The following is a 23,579-nucleotide window of genomic DNA, read 5'->3' on the forward strand; positions in this document are numbered from 1 at the left end:
TGGGAGACAAGAAAAAACTTACAGGCTCCACCACATCAAACTTCTTTCGGTCCTGCACCTGCTGGATCTGGTACACATACTCCACTGACGACTCATAGAAGTTCAGCCTCTCTTTGTCCAGCAGCTCGTCAGCCTGTGGAGGAATCAAATGGTGATTACAAAAGCAGCTTATTTCCAATTAGTCTTCATAAGTGTTATTAGCTCATCTTTAAGCTATTGAGCTAGTTGAGTTATCCAATTAGGGAGCATTATAATACAATAAAGTCATTTTACAAACAAAACTTTGTAAAAAAATTCCATTGAACGCTTTACAGGAAGCCTATGTTGAGGGTTTCCACCAACCTCTTGCAGCTGAGTTTCCTTCTTCTTCGCAGACAAATTCAGATGTTTATCTAACTGAGAGTAATATTTTTCGCTCTCTTTCTCAAACTTCTTCCTTCTTTCCTAAAAGAAAGATGTTTATTCAATTACACCATAATTCAACAAAACTTTTTTTCAGCGTGAGACTTCATCATGAGTCAAGAAGAATAATAGCAAGATCTTAATCACAACAGTTTGTACATGCACATGTTGCTCCACACAGCCATAACTGGCCTTGATCTGTCGAGATCAGAGTTTCCCCAACCCCCTCCTGGGGGACCACAAAACAGTCCACATTTTTGTTCTAGCCTTGCACATCTGATTCAACTACTCAAGGGCTTGGTTATTACAAGAATCAGGTGTGTTAGTGCAGGGCTATAACAAAACTGTGGACTGTCTGGGAGGTCACCCAGGACAGAGTGGGGAACACTGGTGTACATAGTCCTACCAACACATTTGGAAGGCCTAGCATTTGTTTAAGATCATGTCTCAGCTGAGGTCATCTGTAGTTGATTACAGACGCCAAACTCCAGTCCACAACCCATTTTGGACTCAGACACAGCTGCCTTGGCAGAGAGGACAGAGGCACACAAAGGGTGAGTTGGAGAAAGAGAAGCTAACACTTTTTGAAAGCAAATTCCATGTTTTTAGTACAAACACTGAGCCTAATAGAATATGTGCTAGATAGATCTCAAATCAATTGTAGTCAAAAGTAGGTCAACAGACCAAGGGTATGTAAAAAAATGGATATCCAGTCCAGAACCACTAAGCAGCTCCAGTTTTCCATAGGCAGCTTTCAAAAACGCAGTTGATTTATTTAGCTTTGGCTTAGCGATTATACATTTTCCACTGAACTTTCCACATGTATAGTGTGCAGTACAACACTAGCGGTGTTACTACACCCCATCTGACTTAGTCACAATCTAAAGGCGCAATTCAGTCAACCTGCATTGCAGCATAAGCAATCATAGAACTACTACATTTGAATAGTCTTTGCAATGGTAAAAAGGTTTAACGTTGATCAACTGGGGCAGTTTATGGGGGCACTGAGTAAGTATACTAAAGAGATACATTTAGTTTGACTGAATGCCTTGCTGAATAAGGTTGGTGTCATGGTGAGCTTCCCGCAAAATTTTCACAGCAAGCAAATCTGGAGGAGGGTGCCATCTCAGCAACACATGAGTGGTTTATATGTACTGCCAAAACTTAGATCCTCTTTTCTCCCATCAAGTGCACACACTTGTTAGAAGGAAAGACTGCTGCTTCAGCTCATGAATGTCTAATAGAAAGTGAGTATACTCAACAATCCAATAACCCATAATTGTAAAATGTACATACTGAAGTATCCATCAACCTAAATAAATGAATAAAAAAGCTCTATATGAACTCACTTTTGTCACTCCTATTTGCTCCTTGCGAAACTTCTCCAGCGGCTTGATAAGCAGATCACAAGCATTCTGAACCTGAACCAGGAAAAACAAATGTAAAAAATTAGACATTGCATGACGTATTTAGTGCCGTCTGTAATTATTGGGAAAGTGATACATTGCTTTCTTCTTTCAGCTCTATACTCCAAAAGTTTGTATTTGAAATCAAACAATGACTATGGAGGTTAAAGTGCAGACTGTCAGCTTTAATTTGAGGGTATTTCCATCCATATCGGAGAACCGTTTAGACATTTCAGGGCACCAAAAATATTGGGACAAATTCACTTGTCTATTAAAGTTGTGGAACGTTTAGTAATCTGTCCCATATTCCTAGCATTCAATGATTACACCAGCAAACTTGTTGGATGCATTTGCTGTTTGCGTTTCAGATTATTTTGTTCCCAATAAAATTAAAATGGTAAATAATGTAGTGTCATTTTGGAGTCACTTTTACTGTAAATAAAACACTTCTACATTAATGTGGATTCTACCATGATTACGGATAGTCCTGAATGTATTGTGAATGATGAGTGAAAAAGTTAGACGCACAAATATCATACCCAAGACAGGCTAACCCCTCACCTTTACAATAAGAGGGGTATTATATTTGTGCGTCTAGCGATCGCACTCAACATTCACGATACATTCAGGACTATCCGTAATCATGGTAGCATGCATATTAATGCAGAAGTATTTAAAAACATATTGTAATTTACAATAAAATGGACTCAATATAACACAATACATTATTTAGCATTTATTTATATTGGTCACAAAATAATCTGAAACACAACCAAAACAAACAGCAAATGCATCTGTCATGATGTTGGCCTGTGGGTTGGCCTGAGGTTTGACCCACCCATAAATACCTTTATCCCTTTCCTCTCTCTTGACTCTACAGAAGGACTCTTGAAAAGCCTTTGTTAAACATAGAGTCTAGGAACATCAAAAGGTGGGGGGGAAAGGAACCATATTTCGGTAATCCAACCAGCTGAAAATATGCGTTGGTACTAAATGAATATGATGCCAAATCAGTTGGCGTCTGAGACAGTATTACTGATGATAGGACGACATAAAATGTATCTTGGAAAGTCTACACACTATAGTTATCAGATTCACATGGAATTGTTGTGCAATTTAAATGTTTAAATATTAAACTATTTGTGAAAAGATTAAATGTAATTTAGCTTCTTAATGAGAGAAGGGTTTGTCAGAGTAAACTATGCTCAAATCAGTGGCCCTGCCCATGAGAACAGACATTGGTTATAAACTATGAAACACGCAATTCTCTCCCCTCCTATATAGAGCCCTTGACAAACATTTAACTTTCTGTTCCGAGGACGTTAGGGCGACAGTCCTACGTTAAAAGGGCTCAGATGATAAGCTGTTCCAAGGACGTGTGGATTTGAGGTCCCCACGTTGAAAGGACAAAGACCACCTACAAAACTAAGCCAACCTTAGAGAACCTAATGAACTTAGCATCGAATTTCAATGTGAAGGTGACGACCTACATGCAGGAAGGATGAATTTCGACTATACCAGCCAGAATATAGCATGAGCATATAGCATGGCAACTTGGTATGAACTTTGAACTCTTATTCACTAAAGAAGTGATACCTCCACGCCGTTGCATTAGCATCCGCAGCTGTAAACGTGGGTAGGAGAGGACGGACTGAGTATCCATTCTACCACGCTCCAGTTCACCACTAGACAGTGTTCAGAGGACCAGAGATCCATGCTGGACAACCGGTCTACGATCTACGACCAATCTACCGGAGCGCAGCTCAGAGTAAATATTTATTGCATTCTCCTTTTTCAAATGATCGGTAATTTAGAATGCATAAGATACTGTATTTACGAATGCATAGCTTCTCCCTTTGTTACTCAGTCTTCCTGCTCTTTCACTCAAACCCAACCCCCTTTCCTTTGTGTAATCAGCCGTCATGTCGGCTCTGTCCACCAGGGACGTTTTCTTTATGACATAATTTGTAATCAATTTATGATCCATTCGGTGTATATGTAATTCTGTGTGATTAGTTAGGTATTTAGTAAATTAATAATTAAACCAAATTTTGTATTGCTGATTCAACTTGTTAGCCAGGGTTCGTCAAGATAACCAAGAATTTACCACTTTCAGATGAGACTAAACAAGGTGACGATTAAATATTGACTGATATTGATGTAAAAGATTACTAGGTCTTTAAGAGTTTATTCGGAAGATAACAGCTCTATAAACATAATTTTGTGGTGCACCGACTTTCTAATTAATTATCTACCTGATTAGCTTAATCAGGTAATATTAATTACAGAGAAATTATTTTATAGAATAGCATGTCATATCACTTAATCCGGCATAGCTAAAGACACATCCAACAAGTTTGTAGAGTCATAAGCTTGATGTAATCATTGCGTTCTAGGAATATGGAACCAAATACTAACCTTTTGAACATTTTATTACACATAAGTGAATTTGTCCCATTACTTTTGGTCCCTTAAAATGGGGGGGAACTATGGACAAAAAGTGCTGTAATTTCTAAACGGTTCACCCGATATGGATGAGAATAACTCAAATTAAAAGCTGACCATCCACACTTTAACATCATAGTCATTGCACCATTTCAAATAATAAAGTGCAGGAGTACAGAGCCAAAATAATAAAAAAATGCTTCACTCTCCCAATAATTATGGAGGGCACTGTATGTTCTGGCTGAAAAGATTTGGGATGGGCCCTCGGATTCTCAAAAAGTTCTACAGCTGCAACATCGAGAGCATCTTGATTGGCTGTATTATCACTTTGCATGGCAAATGCACCGCTCTCTACCACAATTGGCAAACTGTCTAAACCCGTTTTCGCTTTGTCATTATGGGGTATTGTGTGTAGATTGAAGAGTTATTTTTTTCATTTAATCCATTTTAGAATAAGGCTGTAACGTAACAAAATGTAGAAATAGGGAAGGGGGGTCTTAATACTTTCCGAATGCACTGTATACACACATACACTACACTGACACAAAACCCACACAATGACAACACACAGTTTTACCCTCATCATATGCTGCTGGTACTCTGTTCTTTATTTTACTCGTATTAACTATCCTGATGCCTAGTCACTTTAGCCTGCATTCATGTGCATATCTTCCTCAAACACCTCGTACCCCTGCATATTGATCTGGTACTGTGTATAGCTCCCTTATGTATTTTACTCCCATTTCATTATTATTATTTTTTTTAAACTCCGCATCGCTGGGAAGGGCTCGTAAGGCTGCATTTCACTAAAATTTACACCCGATGTATTCAGTGCATGTAACAAATACAATTTTATTTGACCATTTGGCAAAAACATTCATGCATTACATTAAACACACAAGATGAGTTATGATAAGAATGTGTGAAAAGGGGAAACCAGCACGTATAAGCCTAGAAATCAAACAAATAAACAGCGAGATCTCTTGCACTCCAGCAGGTGTTGCTCTTCTTCCCCTCAAAAAGAGCATCAGCTGTAATCAGAGAGCAACCGTGTTTAAAAACATCCTTAAAGCATCCAGAAAGCCCAGAATAACAGGATCTGCTGCTTTTCACTGCACGCTGATAATGCAGTGTTACGACATAATGACTTCAATATCCAAGATGGCGTAGCAGTCGGACGTGTGTTGTCTTGTCTTGTCCCGTGTAAATAGTCTTCGTATTTTTCGTATACATTTCGTATATATTTTAATTTCACTTTCCATCTAGGAACTGAATATACATTCCTACATTCCGCCTCACCCAATGTGGTACGGACCTGCTATTTTTTTATACTTTAGAACCGTAACCCCAATCAGAAGCTAGCCAGATAACTAGCTACTAGCTAGTAGTCAGTTAGCCACTGCTGCGGTCTTCACCCCTAACTCGGACACAGCCAGCTTCAATACCGGGCCAATACCTGCCAGTCTGCAAGCGCGATATCAACCCAGAGCATATAGGACTGCTTTTTCTCTACCACATCACCGGATTCCTGACGCAAGCTCTGGACAATTACACCGTATCATCACAGCTAGCTAGCTGCAACCGAGTGGCTACTACTGGCTAACACCTCTGTCCCGAAGCAAGCACCAGTTAGCCTTGAGCTAGCCTCGAGCTAGGCCCATCTGCCGGCTAGCCGAAGAGGTCTACCAGCGAATTCTTGGGCTACAATACCTCTTTTGCCAATTGGACTGGACCTTTTTTTGCCGACACAGAGCCCTGCCAATCCATCACAACTGGTCTAAATCAGCTACAAGCTAATTTAGCAATTTTTTTGCCGCTGCTAGTAGCTTTTACCTTCTGCACAGACACCAGCCCTGTTATTAGCCTGGATATTACTCACCAATTTACCAGCATCGGACTGTCTCTCGACAACAACGCCGGATTCCTGCCGTAATCCCTGAGCCACTACTTCTGTTCCTCACAGCTAGCTTGCAGCTAGCGCAGCTAGCGCCACTGCCACGAAGCTAGCACCAGTTAGCAAACACAATTCTACAATTCACAACCTCTCTTTCGCCATCCGGCTTGGATTCTCTGTCGACACGACCACGTCTGAGCAGACCCCCTCCGTCTGAGCAGACCACCCCCCGGGCTACTAACTTTAAACGCCGCGTGCTAGCTTAGTGGAGGCCTCCCTGCTCCATCTACGGCTGCCCCCTGGACACTATGATCACTTGGCTACATAGCTGATGCATGCTTGACTGTCCATTAATTCACGGTACTCCATTCTGTTTATTTGTGTTTTATCTGTCGGCTCTGTGCTTTAACTCAGGATCTGTGTGTAGTTAATCCGACCCTCTCTGCCTAGTCGTCGCCATTTTTACCTGTTGTTGCTGTGTTAGACTAGCACCCTGTTATTGCTGCTGTTATCTTACCTGTTGTTTTAGCTAGCTCTCCCAATCAAGACCTGCAATCACTTTATGCCTTATTGTATGTCTCTCTCAAATATCAATATGCCTTGCATACTGTTGTTCAGGCTAGTTATCATTATCATTGTTTTGGTTTGCAATGGACCCTGTAGTTCCACTCTCCGTACCTCTGATACCTCCTTTGTCCCACCCCCCACACATGCGGTGACCTCACCCATTGAGACCAGCATGTCCAGAGATACAACCTCTCTTATCATCACCCAGTGCCTGGGCTTGCCTCCGCTGTACCCGCGCCCCACCATACCCCTGTCTGCACATTATGCCCAGAATCTATTCTACCACGCCCATAAATCTGCTCCTTTTATTCTTTGTCCCCAACGCTCTAGGCGACCAGTTTTGATAGCCTTTAGCCGCACCCTCATCCTACTACTCCTCTGTTCCTCGGGTGATGTGGAGGTAAACCCAGGCCCTGCATGTCCCCAGTCACCCTCATTTGTTGACTTCTGTGATCGAAAAAGCCTTGGCCTCATGCATGTCAACATCAGAAGCCTCCTCCCTAAGTTTGCCTTACTCACCGCTTTAGCACACTCTGCCAACCCTGATGTCCTTGCCGTGTCCGAATCCTGGCTTAGGAAGGCCACCAAAAATTCTGAGATTTCCATACCCAACTATAACACTTTCCGTCAAGATAGAACTGCCAAAGGGGGAGGAGTTGCAATCTACTGCAGAGATAGCCTGCAAAGTTCTGTCATACTTTCCAGGTCTATGCCCAAACAGTTCGAACTTCTAATTTTAAAAATTAATCTCTCCAGAAATAAGTCTCTCACTGTTGCCGCCTGCTACCGACCCCCCTCAGCTCCCAGCTGTGCCCTGGACACCATCTGTGAATTGATCGCTCCCCATCTAGCTTCAGAGTTTGTTCTGTTAGGTGACCTAAACTGGGATATGCTTAACACCCCGGCAGTCCTACAATCCAAGCTTGACGCCCTCAATCTCACACAAATCATCAAGGAACCCACCAGGTACAACCCTAAATCCGTAAACATGGGCACCCTAATAGACATTATCCTGACCAACCTGCCCTCCAAATACACCTCTGCTGTCTTCAATCAAGATCTCAGCGATCACTGCCTCATTGCCTGTATCCGCCACGGGTCCGCGGTCAAACGACCACCCCTCATCACTGTCAAACGCTCCCTAAAACACTTCTGCGAGCAGGCCTTTCTAATCGACCTGGCCCGGGTACCCTGGAAGGATATTGACCTCATCCCGTCAGTTGAGGATGCCTGGTCATTCTTTAAATGTTACTTCCTCACCATATTAGACAAGCATGCTCCGTTCAAAAAACGCAGAACCAAGAACAGATATAGCCCTTGGTTCACTCCAGACCTGACTGCCCTCGACCAGCACAAAAACATCCTGTGGCGAACTGCAATAGCATCGAAGAGCCCCCGCGATATGCAACTGTTCAGGGAAGTCAGGAACCAATACACGCAGTCAGTCAGGAAAGCAAAGGCCAGCTTTTTCAAGCAGAAATTTGCATCCTGTAGCTCTAACTCCAAAAAGTTCTGGGATACTGTAAAGTCCATGGAGAACAAGAGCACCTCCTCCCAGCTGCCCACTGCACTGAGGCTAGGTAACACGGTCACCACCGATAAATCCGTGATAATCGAAGACTTCAACAAGCATTTCTCAATGGCTGGCCATGCCTTCCTCCTGGCGACTCCAACCTTGGCCAACAGCCCCGCCCCCCCGCTGCTACTCGCCCAAGCCTCCCCAGCTTCTCCTTTACCCAAATCCAGATAGCAGATGTTCTGAAAGAGCTGGAAAACCTGGACCCATACAAATCAGCTGGGCTTGACAATCTGGACCCCCTATTTCTGAAACTGTCCGCCGCCATTGTCGCACCCCCTATTACCAGCCTGTTCAACCTCTCCTTCGTATCATCTGAGATCCCCAAGGATTGGAAAGCTGCCGCGGTCATCCCCCTCTTCAAAGGGGGAGACACCCTGGACCCAAACTGTTACAGACCTATATCCATCCTGCCCTGCCTATCTAAGGTCTTCGAAAGCCAAGTCAACAAACAGATCACTGACCATCTCGAATCCCACCGTACCTTCTCCGCTGTGCAATCCGGTTTCCGAGCCGGTCACGGGTGCACCTCAGCCACGCTCAAGGTACTAAACGATATCATAACCGCCATCGATAAAAGACATTACTGTGCAGCCGTCTTCATCGACCTGGCCAAGGCTTTCGACTCTGTCAATCACCATATTCTTATCGGCAGACTCAGTAGCCTCGGTTTTTCTAATGACTGCCTTGCCTGGTTCACCAACTACTTTGCAGACAGAGTTCAGTGTGTCAAATCGGAGGGCATGTTGTCCGGTCCTCTGGCAGTCTCTATGGGGGTACCACAGGGTTCAATTCTCGGGCCGACTCTTTTCTCTGTATACATCAATGATGTTGCTCTTGCTGCGGGCGATTCCCTGATCCACCTCTACGCAGACGACACCATTCTATATACTTCCGGCCCTTCCTTGGACACTGTGCTATCTAACCTCCAAACGAGCTTCAATGCCATACAACACTCCTTCCGTGGCCTCCAACTGCTCTTAAACGCTAGTAAAACCAAATGCATGCTTTTCAACCGTTCGCTGCCTGCACCCGCACGCCCGACTAGCATCACCACCCTGGACGGTTCCGACCTAGAATATGTGGACATCTATAAGTACCTAGGTGTCTGGCTAGACTGCAAACTCTCCTTCCAGACTCATATCAAACATCTCCAATCCAAAATCAAATCAAGAATCGGCTTTCTATTCCGCAACAAAGCCTCCTTCACTCACGCCGCCAAACTTACCCTAGTAAAACTGACTATCCTACCGATCCTCGACTTCGGCGATGTCATCTACAAAATAGCTTCCAATACTCTACACAGCAAACTGGATGCAGTTTATCACAGTGCCATTCGTTTTGTTACTAAAGCACCTTATACGACCCACCACTGCGACCTGTATGCCCTAGTCGGCTGGCCCTCGCTACATGTTCGTCGTCAGACCCACTGGCTCCAGGTCATCTACAAGGCTATGCTAGGTAAAGTGCCGCCTTATCTCAGTTCACTGGTCACGATGGCTACACCCACCCGAAGCACGCGCTCCAGCAGGTGTATCTCACTGATCATCCCTAAAGCCAAAACCTCATTTGGACGCCTTTCCTTCCAGTTCTCTGCTGCCTGCGACTGGAACGAATTGCAAAAATCTCTGAAGTTGGAGACTTTTATCTCCCTCAACAACTTTAAAAATCTGCTATCCGAGCAGCTAACCGATCGCTGCAGCTGTACATAGTCCATCTGTAAACTACCCACCCAATTTACCTACCTCACCCCCCATACTGCTTTTATTTATTTACTTTTCTGCTCTTTTGCACACCAGTATCTCTTCTTGCACATGATCATCTGATGATTTATCACTCCAGTGTTAATCTGCTAAATTGTAATTATTCGATTTATTGCCTACCTCATGCCTTTTGCACACATTGTACATATTCTCTTTTTTTTCTACCATGTTATTGACTTGTTTATTGTTTACTCCATGTGTAACTCTGTGTTGTCTGTTCACACTGCTATGCTTTATCTTGGCCAGGTCGCAGTTGCAACTGAGAACTTGTTCTCAACTAGCCTACCTGGTTAAATAAAGGTGAAATAAAAAAAATAAAAAAATAGCACAAAGCCAAAGACTAGAGTTCACTCCAGGGCCCAGATCTTCCCTACTTTTTAATCTGGATCAGAATGATCCAGATTCTGTAATCCTCTTTTTTGCAATCCAGGATCAGATCAATTTGTCCGTTAAGTAATTTAAGAAACGTTTTTTTTTTTTTAAGAAAAAATAAATAGAAATCGGACAGGATCATTCTGATTGAGATATCAGGATCACAGAATCCAGATTTTCAGTGCTTTGAAAAGTCCTACACCTTTCCATAGTGGACAGGTTGTGGTACTTCTGGACTATTTGCATTGTGTCCCCCCCTTCCCCCAACCCCTCTTTTACACTGCTGCTACTCTGTTTCTCATATATGCACAGTCACTTAAACCATACCTACATGTACATGCTACCTCAATTTGCCCGACTAAGTGGTACCTGTATATAGCCTTGCTACTGTTATTTCACTGTTGTTTTTTTTCTTTTCTCTTACTTATTGTTCACCTAATACCTATTTTTTACTTAAGAATTGTTCTGTTGGTTAGGGCCTGTCGGTAAGCATTTCACTGTAAGGTCTACACCTGCTGTATTTAGCGCACGTGAAAAAATAACAAAAAAACTGTTGTAGAAACAAAGAATATTCAATGGAAACAGGATACACCTGAGCTCAAATTAAAGTCTCATAGCAAAGGGTCTGAATGCTTATTTACATTAGGTATGTTTATTTGTAATAAATCTTTTTTTGCTTTGTCCCTATGGGATATTGTGTGTAGATGGAGGAAACTTATGTTTAATACATTTTAGAGTAAGGCTGTAACGCCTTATTCTAAAACGTGTAAAATCCAAATACTTTCCAAATACACTGTAGATTAAAATAGAGCCTGCCTGCATATCACTTATAAATAAGTAGATGCATCCATTTGACACCTCTCAATATAACTGCACACATACCGACAGTACCAGTCAAAAGTTTGGACAACTACTCATGCAAAGGTTTTTCTTTATTAGTGAATACATAAATTATGAAATAACACACATTGAATCATTTAGTAACCCCCCTAAAAAAATAAGTGTTAAATCAAAATATATTTTATATTTGAGATTATTCAAAGTAGCCACCCTTTGCCTTGATGACAGCCTTGCAGTCTCTTGGCATTCTCTCAACCAGCTTCATGAAGTAGTCGCCTGGGACGCATTTCAATCAACAGGTGTGCCTTGTTAAAAGTTCATTTGTGGAATTTCTTTCCTTCTCAATGTGTTTGAGCCAATCACTTGTGTTGTGACAAGGTAGGGGTAGTATACAGAAGATAAACCTATTTGGTAAAAGACCAAGTCCATATTATGGCAAGAACAGCTCAAATAAGCAAAGAGAAAACGACAGTCCATCATTACTTTAAGACATGAAGGTCAGTCAATCTAGAAAATATCAAGAACTTTGAAAGTTTCTTCAAGTGCAGTCGCAGAAAACATCAAGGGCTATGATGAAACTGGCTCTCATGAGGACCGCCACCGGAAAGGAAGACCCAGAGTTACCTCTGCTGCAGAAGATAAGTTCATTAGAGTTAACTGCACCTCAGATTGCAACCCAAATAAATACTTCAGAGTTCATGTAACAGACATCTCAACATCAACTGTTAAGAGGAGACTGTGTGAGTCAGGCCTTCATGGTCGAATTGCTGCAAAGAAACCACTACTAAATGACACCAATAAGAAGAAGAGACTTGCTTGGGCCAAGAAACTTGAGCAATGGACATTAGACCGGAGGAAATCTGTGCTTTGGTCTGATGAATCCCAATTTGAGATTTTTGGTTCCAACCAGTGTCTTTGTGAAACGTGGAGTAGGTGAAGAGATGATCTCTGCATGTGTGGTTCCCACCGTGAAACATGGAGGTAGTGGTGTGATGGTGCTTTGCTGGTGACAGTCAGTGATTTAATTAGAATTCAAGGCACACTTAACCAGCATGGCTACCACAGCATTCTACAGTGATACGCCATCCCATCTGTTTTGCACTTAGTGGGACTATCATTTGTTTTTCAACAGGACAATGACAACACACCTCCAGGCTGTGTAAGGGCTATTTGACCAAGAAGGAGAGTGATGGAGTGATACATCTTATGACCTGGCCTCCACAATCACCCGACCTCAACTCAATTGAGATGGTTTGGGATGAGTTGGACTGCAGAGTGAAGGAAAAGCTGTCTCGTGTTCAGCATGTGGGAACTCCTTCAAAACTATTGGAAAAACATTCCAGGTAAAGCTAGTTGAGAGAATGCCAAGAATGTGCAACTCTGTCATCAAGGCAAAGGATGGCTACTACTTTGAAGAATCTCAAATATATTTTGATTTGTTTAACACCATTTTTGGTTACTACATGATTCCATATGGGTTATTTCATAGTGTTGATGCCTTCCCTATTATTCTACAATGTAGAAAATAGTAAACAAAGAAAAACCCTTGAATGAGTAGGTGTCCAAACTTTTGACTGGTACTGTATACTGTGGTCAATTCAACATCATGAACCTTTGGTTTTCAGATGTAAGAAAGTTCTTTAAACCTTTAGATACCTTGAAATTTCTTGGTTGTAGTGCCATTCAACTTTTTAAATCCACCCTTTCAGTGGGATCAAGATAATCCTTATTTTCAGCATCAAAATAATCCTAATCACTACCTTTGAGTTATGAAAAATGCAAAAAACGACATAGTCCTGATTAAAAGGTCAGATTGGATTACCAAATTCTTATCCCTATATGGAGGATAAGAATCTCATTTTTCAGTCTTGAAAATCCCAATTCTAACATTTAATCCTAACCGATTGTTAGAATCCAGTGAGATATCTTTTGAAAAACTGGGCACAGGAAGCCAGTTCCAAATGGGGTTTCTCTTATTTCCACCTCTGGTTCTAAAAGAAGTGCTGCTGATAACCCACCAGCATCATCCGGTCATCCTCCACTTCCTGTAGGAGACCAGCAAACTCTTGGAAAGATTCCGCTGTGGACAAAAATAAATATGTTATCCATGTTTAGTGAGATAATTGGGCAAAAATGAAGCTCATAGCACTGTACAGGGGAGGATGTGAAATCAATACAGGATAGCATAAGATTGTGTGCCACAACATGAAAATATGTTTCACATCCTAATTCCATGAAGTAAATTACACTGAAACATTGAGAAATATCAATACATCTGTTGCTACACAGACTCAATGCTAGGGGGTAAAGTAACTAGGCGGACTACAGCCATATACAGATTAAACTCAAAAACCATATACAGTCGTGGCCAAAAGTTTTGAGAATGACACAAATATAAATGTTCAAAGTCTGCTGCCTCAGTGTCTTTAGATATTTTTGTCAGATGTTACTATGGAATACTGAAGTATAATTACAAGCATTTCATAAGTGTCAAAGGCTTTTATTGACAATTACATGAAGTTGATGCAAAGAGTCAATATTTGCAGTGTTGACCCTTCTTTTTCAAGACCTCTGCAATCCACACTAGCATGCTGTCAATTAACTTCTGGGCCACATCCTGACTGATGGCAGCCCATTCTTGCATAGTCAATGCTTGGAGTTTGTCAGAATTTGTGGGTTTTTGTTTGTCCAACCGCCTCTTGAGGATTAACCACAAATTCTGAATGGGATTAAGGTCTGGGGAGTTTCCTGGCCATGGATCCAAAATATCGATGTTTTGTTCCCCGAGCCACTTTTTCCTTATGGCAAGGTGCTCCATCATGCTGGAAAAGGCATTGTTCGTCACCAAACTGTTCCTGGATGGTTGGGAGAAGTTGCTCTCAGAGGATGTGTCGGTACCATTCTTTATTCATGGCTGTGTTCTTAGGCAAAATTGTGAGTGAGCCCACTCCCTTGGCTGAGAAGCAACCCCACACATGAATGGTCTCAGGATGCTTTACTGTTGGCATGACACAGGACTGATGGTAGCGCTCACCTTGTCTTCCCCGGACAAGCTTTTTTCCGGATGCCCCATACAAATCGGAAAGGAGATTCAGAGAAAATTACTTTACCCCAGTCCTCAGCAGTCCAATCCCTGTACCTTTTGCAGAATATCAGTCTGTCCCTGATGTTTTTCCTGGAGAGAAGTGGCTTCTTTGCTGCCCTTATTAACACCAGGCCATCCTCCAAAAGTCTTCGCCTTACTGTGCATGCAGATGCACTCACACCTGCCTGCTGCCATTCCTGAGCAAGCTCTGTACTGGTGGTGCCCCGATCCCGCAGCTGAACCAACTTTAGGAGACGGTCCTGGCACTTGCTGGACTTTCTTGGGCACCCTGAAGCCTTCTTCACAACAGTTGAACCACTCTCATTGAAGTTCTTGATGATCCGATAAATGGTTGATTTAGGTGCAATCTTACTGGCAGCAATATCCGTGCCTGTGATGCCCTTTTTGTGCAAAGCAATGATGACGGCACATGCTTCCTTGCAGGTAACCATGTTTACGTATCGGCCTCACGGCCTTCGGAGCTTTTGTGAATTTTCTGAAATTAGCACCCTTATGTAGACCTAGCCCCACCCACATCCGTTCCACACATTGAAAGGGGTTGGAGGCAAAGGAAAAACAAATAAGTGCTACCAAATATAACAATATGCATTTCATAAATATTACAAAACTGTATAAATAAGACGTATTAAACACGTCTGTAAAACCACAATGAGGACATAGCAAGGTTTCATTAAATCATTGGGTACATCGTACAAAAAACAGAGTAATCTTAAACAAGCACATAATTCATGTTCAAATTCACAACATAACATACATAGGCATTTCATCATTAAGTCCTTTAGGAAATAATGTCTGGAGGGTGAAAATCCCAAAACATTCTCTTTTACTCAGAGTATTAGTAATATCACCTCCCCTGTCTGATATCTTAACTTTCTCTATGCCACAAAATCAAAAAAAAAGAAGGTAGAAATGGCATGCTTTAGGTCATTAAAATGTACTGCGACTGGATAATCCCTGTCGTTTCTCCTGATTTGAGAGAGCGGGAGGTTTTACCGACATAGCAGAGCCCACATGGACATTTAATAATGTAAATAACATGGGTGGTGGAACACGTAATAATGTCATTTATTTGGAACCGTTATCCTGTGTGTGGGTGGCAGAAATATTCACACTTCATCATATTGTTGCACTGTGCGCATCCTCTGCATTTATAGCTACCATTTGGTAGAGGGCGTAAAAGAGCCTGGCTGATTTTCTTATGTGGCTGGCAGTTAGCATGAACCAATTTATCGCGTAAATTGCGACCTCTCCTATACACAATAAGCGGTGGGTTTTTAAATTCAGCCGGCAAAGCTGGGTCCGATGATAAAATATGTCAGTGTTTGACCACACCTCCCACTTTTCACGAATTCAAAGTATATGTGGTTGTGAACATTACGGAGTGTTCTTTAGCCGGTCTTTTTTGTAACAGTTCATCTCGTGTTTTTTCCTAATGCCAAATTAAGAGCTTCATCCACACATTGTGGCAAATAGCCTCTTCTTAGAAACCTCATGCGCACCTCCGCTGCTTTTTCTAGATAATCCTCTGTGGAGTGGCATATACGGCACAGTCTGAAAAATTGGCTTCTTGGAAGTCCTCTTTTTAATGGCTCAGGATGGAAGCTGTCCCCCTGTAATAGAGTATTTCTGTCCGTTTATTTTCTATACAGAGTTGTAAACAGGGTTCCATTTGATTTCTCAATCCACATAGAGGTAATGAACACGTTGAGTGCCCCAGTCAATGGTGAATTTGAGATTGGGGTCAATGTCATTGAGTTGTTCCATAAAATCTGACAGCTCTTTTTCAGTTCATTCCCATATGCAAAAAATGTCGTCAATTTAAATCGATACCACTTCAGGACTTTATTCAAAAATGAATTTTCGTTTTCATTAACAAAACGTTCTTCAAAAAGACCCACATAAAGGTTAGCATAGCTCGGAGCGAATGTGGAGCCCATCGATGTTCCATTCGTTTGGATGTAGTACTCATCATCAAACCTAAAATAGTTATACGTCAAAACATATTCAGCCAGCTCTAGAATCAAGTTTGTTGGTGGATATTCATTAGTATCTCTGTCTCCCAAATAGTGTCCTAGTGCTGCCAGCCCCCCCACATGGGGAATGCTGGTATATAGACTCTCGACATCTAATGTGACCAAAATACAGTCTTCTTTTAAACCCGTTATTGAGGAGATCTTGTTTATGAAGTCTATAGAGTCTTTTACATAAGATGGAAACGCTTGCACATGAGTTTTAATAAAAGAGTCTACAAAGTTCGACAATGGCTCTAGCATTGAGCCTATTCCTGCAACCACTGGTCTGCCTGGATAATTGCCTTGTTGTGTTTTAGGTTTGTGTAATTTCGGTAAAATGTACAGGCATGGACGTATGGCACATTTGCAGCAAAGATATTCATATTCAGGTTGAGATAAGGTGGTTTAATAGAGCTTGCTCCAGATTAGAGCATATATCCCTTTGGAACACCTGTGTGGGATCAACACTCCAGTTTTCTATAGAAACGTTCATTACTGAGTTGTCTCGATACGTAAGCTTATTAAATATCAGTGATACTATCAAGAGCAGTGTGCGGTTTCCTTTTTCCTTAATCTTGTTCAACTGTTGCCATGCACCTGCAAAAAAGATTGCTCAGATGTGCGAGTGCCTTTTGAATTTAGGTAACCATGTTTGACAGAGGAAGAACAATGATTCCAAGCTCCACCCTCCTTTTGAAGCTTCCAGTCTGTTATTCGAACTCAATCAGCATGACAGTGATCTCCAGCCTTATACTCGTCAACACTCACACCTGTGTTAAAACCTCTAACGAGTCACAACCCCGGAACCGGGATCCCCCCCATCAAAAAAGCTGACTAGCATAGCCTAGCCTAAAGCCACAGGGATATCATATAATCAAATGTTCATGAAATCACAAGTCCAAGACACCAAATGAAAGATACAGATCTTGTGAATCCAGCCATCATTTCTGATTTTTTAAATGTTTTACAGGGAAGACACAATATGTAAATCTATTAGCTAACCACGTTAGCAAAAGACACCACTTTTTTTACTCCACCAGTTTTTTACTCCATCAGTAGCTATCACTAATTCGACTAAATAAAGATATATATAGCCACTAACCAAGAAACAACTTCATAAGATGACAGTCTGATAACATATTTATGGTATAGCATATGTTTTTTTAGAAAAATGTGCATTTTTCAGGTATAAATCACAGTTTACCATTGCAGCCACTATCACAAAACTCACCCAAAGCGACTAGAATAACTACAGAGAGCAACGTGTATTACCCAATTACTCATCTTAAAACATTTCTGAAAAATACACAGCGTACAGCAAATGAAAGCCCAACATCTTGTGAATCCAGACAATATTTCAGATTTTCTAAGTGTTTTACAGCGAAAACACAATATATCGTTATATTAGCATACCACGAGCTAACATCACCCCAGCATTGATTCAAGGCAAAAAGCGCGATAACGTTATCACCACCAAAATATATTAATTTTTTCACTAACCTTCTCAGAATTCTTCAGATGACAGTCCTGTAACATCATATTACACAATGCATGTAGAGATTGTTCGAAAATGTGCATATTTAGCATCACAAATCGTGGTTATGCTATGTAATCAGTCAAAACATGGCATGCATTCTGGGCGGCGCCATCTTGGAAGGGCACCTAAGTTTACGATTATTTATCGATTAGATTGACTAAAAAAATACAGGTTGGACAGCTAATGAAAGATGCATTGGTTATTAATGCAACCGCTGATTTAGATTTTTAAAATTAGCGTTACTAGACATACAGTGTGCGTTACAGCCAGACTAGTGCCGCAATATTGGCCGAAAAATGCGTTTACATTTTTCCACATAAATACGGAATAAAATCATAAATAGCTCTTACTTTTGGACGAGCTTCCATCAGAATCTTGGGCAAGGTGTCCTTTTGTCCAAAATAATCGTTGCTTTGTTGTAAAACGTCCACTTCAACTTCGGAACTAGCAGCTAACATTAGCTACGTGGCACACACATGTCCAAATCCTCAAACGCAATACTACGAAAATTCCGAAAATAGCAATATACTCGCATAAACTGATATAAATCGGTTTCAAATAACTTCGTTATGATGTTTCTAACACCTATACCGAATTAAATTACAGACGGACATATCTAAGGCCGATAACTGAGCGTTTCAAAATGCTATCCTGAGGTCTTGCGTTGCGTAATGGCGGAAGTCGAAAAGAGAGCGCACCTCGTTCCTTTCCCTTTTATAAGCTCTGAGAAATACGTAGAAACACCATTCCACTTCTCATTGGTTACTGACATCCAGGGGAAGGCGGGTGCAGTTCATTTCGATCCATAGGGCACACACAGAGCTTTAAACTGATCTGAGAACAGAGACTATTTTTCTGACCATCGCATGTCCTGTCATGATTTTCGCTGTAGAAAGAGTTCTGGTTCACCCACAGACATAATTCAAACGGTTTTAGAAACTAGAGATTGTTTTCTATCCAATAGTAATAATAATATGCATATTGTACGAGCAAGAATTGAGTACGAGGCAGTTTAATTTGGAGACGCAAAATGTCAAAGTTGAAACAGCACCCCCTGTAGTGACAAGAAGTTTTAACGAGAGAATCACTGACATGTCAGCTGGTTCTTTTGTGGCAGGGCTGAAATGCAGTGGAAATGTTTTCTGTGGATCCAGTTAATTTGCATGGCAAAGAGGGACTTTGCAATTCATCTGATCACTCTTCATAACATTCTGGAGTATATGCAAATTGCCATCATACAAACTGAGGCAGCAGACTGAAAATGTATATTTGTGTCATTCAAAACCACGACTGTATTTTAAGTGAGAAGTAGGCAGGTCTGAAGTCGAAAAAGGACATATACATGAGCATCACAAGGCCTACTTCACCCACCAAGGTTTTCCAGCACACAGCTTTGACATACAGCAGCTATGTTGGTCTATTTAAGTGATAATGCCAGAGCAGCCAGTGTTTAGAGGATATATTGGCAGGGGTGTTGTTAGGCCCGAGACGATGTCAAGGGCCGACCCAGTCGATCTAAATGTTCCATTGCCATACTGACTGGCAACATTCTAGTAACATTTATTTCGATACATCCATAACAACATGTTGATAACCCGTTAGATCGCTGCGCCACTTGGGAGCCCTAAGGAACTTCATCTCAGTGCTAGAGGAGTCACTACAGACCCTGGTTCGATTCCAGGCTGTATCACAAACAGTCGTGATTGGGAGTACCATAGAGCGGTGCCCAATTGGCCCAGCATCATCCGGGTTAGGGTTTGACCGAGGTAGGCTGTCATTGTAAATAAGAATTTGTCCTTAACTGAATTGCCTAGTTAAATAAAGGTTCAATTAAAATTAAATTAAAAAATAAGCTGATGAGGGGCGACTTCGCCTGGCATAGAAAATGTGCTCACTCGTCAGGACGTTCAGAGGAGCTAGCCAACATCACAGCTACAGTAACACAATCACGTCAAACAGAAGGAAAGACCGCAAATTAGCTGCGTTTAGTGTTACCTTCTTTCAATTGATAGTTGTATATAGATAGATATCTATCTATGTGTATGTGTGTGTATCTATCTATGTGTGTGTGTGTGTGCATACATACATACAATTTTCTTGTTAACAAACTATAGTTTTGGCAAGTCGGTTAGGACATCTACTTTGTGCATGACACAAGTAATTTTTCCAACAACTGTTTACAGACAGATTATTTCACTTATAATTAACTGTATCACAATTCCAGTGGGTTAGAAGTTTACATACACTAAATTGACTGTGCCTTTAAACAGCTTGGAAAATTCCAGAAAATTATGTCATGGCTTTAGAAGCTTCTGATAGGCGAATTGACATCATTTGAGTCAATTGGAGGTGTACCTGTGGATGTATTTCAAGGCCTACCTTCAAACTCAGTGCCTCAGCTTGACATCATGGGAAAATCAAAAGAAATCATCCAAGACGTCAAAAAACAAAAGTCTGGTTCATCCTTGGGAGCAATTTCCAAACGCCTGAAGGTACCACGTTCATCTGTGCAAACAATAGTACGCAAGTATTAACACCATGGGACCACGTAGCCGTCATACTGCTCAGGAAGGAGATGCATTCTGTCTCCTGGAGATGAACGTACTTGTGCTAAAAGCTAACAGCAAAGGACCTTGTGAAGATGCTGGAGGAAACAGGTACAAAAGTATCTATATCCACAGTAAAACGAATCCTATATCGACATAACCTGAAAGGCCACTCAGCAAGGAAGAAGCCAATGCTCCAAAAGCGTCATAAAAAAGCCAGACTACGGTTTGCAACTGCACATGGGGACAAAGATCGTACTTTTTGGAGAAATGTCCTCTGGTCTGATGAAACAAAAATAGAACTGTTTGGCCATAATGACCATCGTTATGTATGGAGGAAAAAGGGGGAGGCTTGAAAGCAGAAGAACACCATCCCAACTGTGAAGCACGGGGGTGGCTGCATCATGTTGTGGGGGTGATTTGCTGCAGGAGGGACTGGTGCACTTCACAAAATAGATGGCATCATGAGGTGGGAAAATTATGTGGATATATTGAAGCAACATCTCAAGACATCAGTCAGGAAGTTAAAGCTTGGTCGCAAATGGGTCTTCCAAATGTACAATGACCCCAAGCATACTTCCAAAGTTGTGGAAAAATGTCTTAGGGACAACAAAGTCAAGGTATTGGAGTGGCCATCACAAAGCCCTGACCTCAATCCTATAGAACATTTGTGGGCAGAACTGAAAAAGCGTGTGCGAGCAAGGAGGGCTACAAACCTGACTCCGTTACACCAGTTCTGTCAGGAGGAATGAGCCAAAATTCACCCAAATTATTGTGGGAAGCTTGTGGAAGGCTACCATTTAAAAGCAATGCTACCAAATACTAACTGAGTGTATGTAAACTTCTGACACACTGGGAATGTAATGAAATGAATAAAAGCTAAAATAAATCATTCTTGCTACTATTACTCTGACATTTCACATTTTTTAAATAAAGTGATCCTAACTGACTTAAGAATGTTTTTGGCTAAGGTGTATGTAAACTTCCGACTTCAACTGTGTGATTATATAGATATATATATATAAATATATATATATATCTATTTCCATAACAATGCCAGCTGAATCATGATTTTGACTGGCTGAAAAACGCTGCCTGCCTGGCAGTCGGTCCCGACACGTTCATTTCTACGAGACAGCAGGAGATCGAATTTGAATACTGAAAACAATGTTGCAAATGTCAGTGAGACAGACAGCAAGGTTCATACAAATCTCTGCTGTTGAAAACTAAAATGTTAGCCTTAAAGAAATGTGAGATAATGTCTACATGCTTTTTATAGTGGATATCAAGTTTATAAGTTTGACTGGGATGATGAGACAGTGGATTGTGTAGTCAGATGGAACAGAGTTAATAGACATTTTAATGTCAAAGATTTAGCCGGTGGCAATTTGTGGAATACATTTTTAACCAATCAGCATTCAGGATTAGACCCAACCCTTGTACAATGTCCTTCAAACAATGTGTATGCAGGTTGCTTCGGATTCACACCATCTCAAGCAACCTAATTCATACTCTTCGAGGAGGTGCTCCCACAATAATGTGATTTTTACTGCATACAAGGTAATGTATTGCATGCTTTCCACCCCACACCACGACATTATTCCCATATGGTCTTAGGCTGACCAATGAGGTAAGTGTTTGTGTGACATCACATCCCTATATGAACTTACCAATATTAATCTCGTCATCTGTCAGGGAATCACCAATGAAGTCGAACTGGAACACGTTGAGTGTCTGGGAGAATTTATGAACTGCCACAGAATAACCTTAATAAAAACACATACATTGCATATTATCAACACAATCTACATAATTTGGTAAGAAATATATAGTGGATGTATTAGGACTATAAATTAAACTGTGATTGTTATTTTGATGATTGCCAAATATTGGGCTTAAATGTGTTTGTTAATCCTACAGCTATTGGATGCAGTAATCATGAGCCTATGGATCAGAGTTACACTGTTAGCACTGAGGCGGTGTGCCCTAGTAGGAAGAGCACTTAGTGCAGGGTGAGCTGCACAATCAAGTCGACTTCAGATAAGCTTCACAGTAAAGTATTAAAAACAATCAAGCAACCCAGAAGTGCTAGAAATAGGCTGCATATGTTAATATGGGCTAAGAAACAAGGTTCATGAAGTCAATAACTTGCTTGTAACAGATGACATTCATATTCTGAAACTCACTTAGATAATACAGTGGTAGCAATACATGGTTACAACATTTACCAAAAAGATAGAAATGCCAACGGGGGCGGTGTTGCGGTCTATATAAAGAACCACATTCCTGTAAAGCCTAGAGACTTTCTAATGTTAAATACTGTTGAAGTAATACGGCTACAGGCTCATCTACCTCACCTAAAGCCCATTCTTGTGGGAAGCTGTTATAGACCACCAAGTGCTAACAGTCAGTATCAAATCAAATTTTATTGGTCACATACACATGTTTAGCAGATGTTATTGCGAGTGTAGCGAAATGCTTGTGCTTCTAGTTCCGACAGTGGAGCAATACCTAACAATTCCACAACAACTACCTATTACACACAAATCTAAGTAAAGGAATGAAATAAGAATATATACATATAAATATATGGATGAGCAATGACAGAGCGGCACATGCAATATGCAAAAGATGGTATATATATACTGTATTTTATACCATCTTTTGCATATTGCCTGTGCCGCTCTGTCATTGCTCATCCATATATTTATATGTATATATTCTTATTTCATTCCTTTACTCAGATTTGTATATAGAATATATAGAATGTTTAGAATCTAGCAGACCAGAAAAACTTGGAGCGTGGCTGTACGTTGAAATGGTAGGAATTTAAATCTCTAGAGATGAGTACATTGCCGGGTTGCTACAGGCATGTAAAATGGTTCTAGCTCTACATTAGACCAGCGTGACAGACCGTGTGAGCTGAAAGGTACGAAATGGTTAGAAACGCTGAAACTCTCTTGAAGAATACACAGGAACATTCAGTGTGCAGCTGTTTAAGAACTTTAGTCTAGTAAACTTGACCGAGAACCACCGGGTGGTACTTTGAAAGAACCATTCTAACAAACACTTCCTCTGGAAGAGCTGGTCTAACAGACACTCCGAGACAGAGA

General features: G+C 41.2%; 1 protein-coding gene across 6 annotated transcripts in view; it reads right to left on the reverse strand.

Annotated features, from left to right (window-relative positions):
* Window positions 1-23,579, reverse strand: part of ophn1 (oligophrenin 1) — a 62,869-nt gene that overhangs the window by 23,590 nt on the left and 15,700 nt on the right. For 5 of the 6 annotated variants that reach the window (XM_071334347.1, XM_071334328.1, XM_071334335.1 and 2 more), the window contains exons 2-6: window positions 22,137-22,232; window positions 13,284-13,345; window positions 1,752-1,823; window positions 343-444; window positions 23-133 (exon numbers count right to left, since the gene is read on the reverse strand). In XM_071334347.1, the coding sequence (XP_071190448.1) occupies window positions 23-133; window positions 343-444; window positions 1,752-1,823; window positions 13,284-13,345; window positions 22,137-22,232 (443 nt within the window). The remainder of the gene's footprint in view (window positions 1-22; window positions 134-342; window positions 445-1,751; window positions 1,824-13,283; window positions 13,346-22,136; window positions 22,233-23,579) is intronic. The other variant, XM_071334356.1, reaches the window with a different exon arrangement.

This window comes from Salvelinus alpinus, chromosome 1 (genome assembly GCF_045679555.1).
Source record: "Salvelinus alpinus chromosome 1, SLU_Salpinus.1, whole genome shotgun sequence".
NCBI lineage: Eukaryota > Metazoa > Chordata > Actinopteri > Salmoniformes > Salmonidae > Salvelinus > Salvelinus alpinus.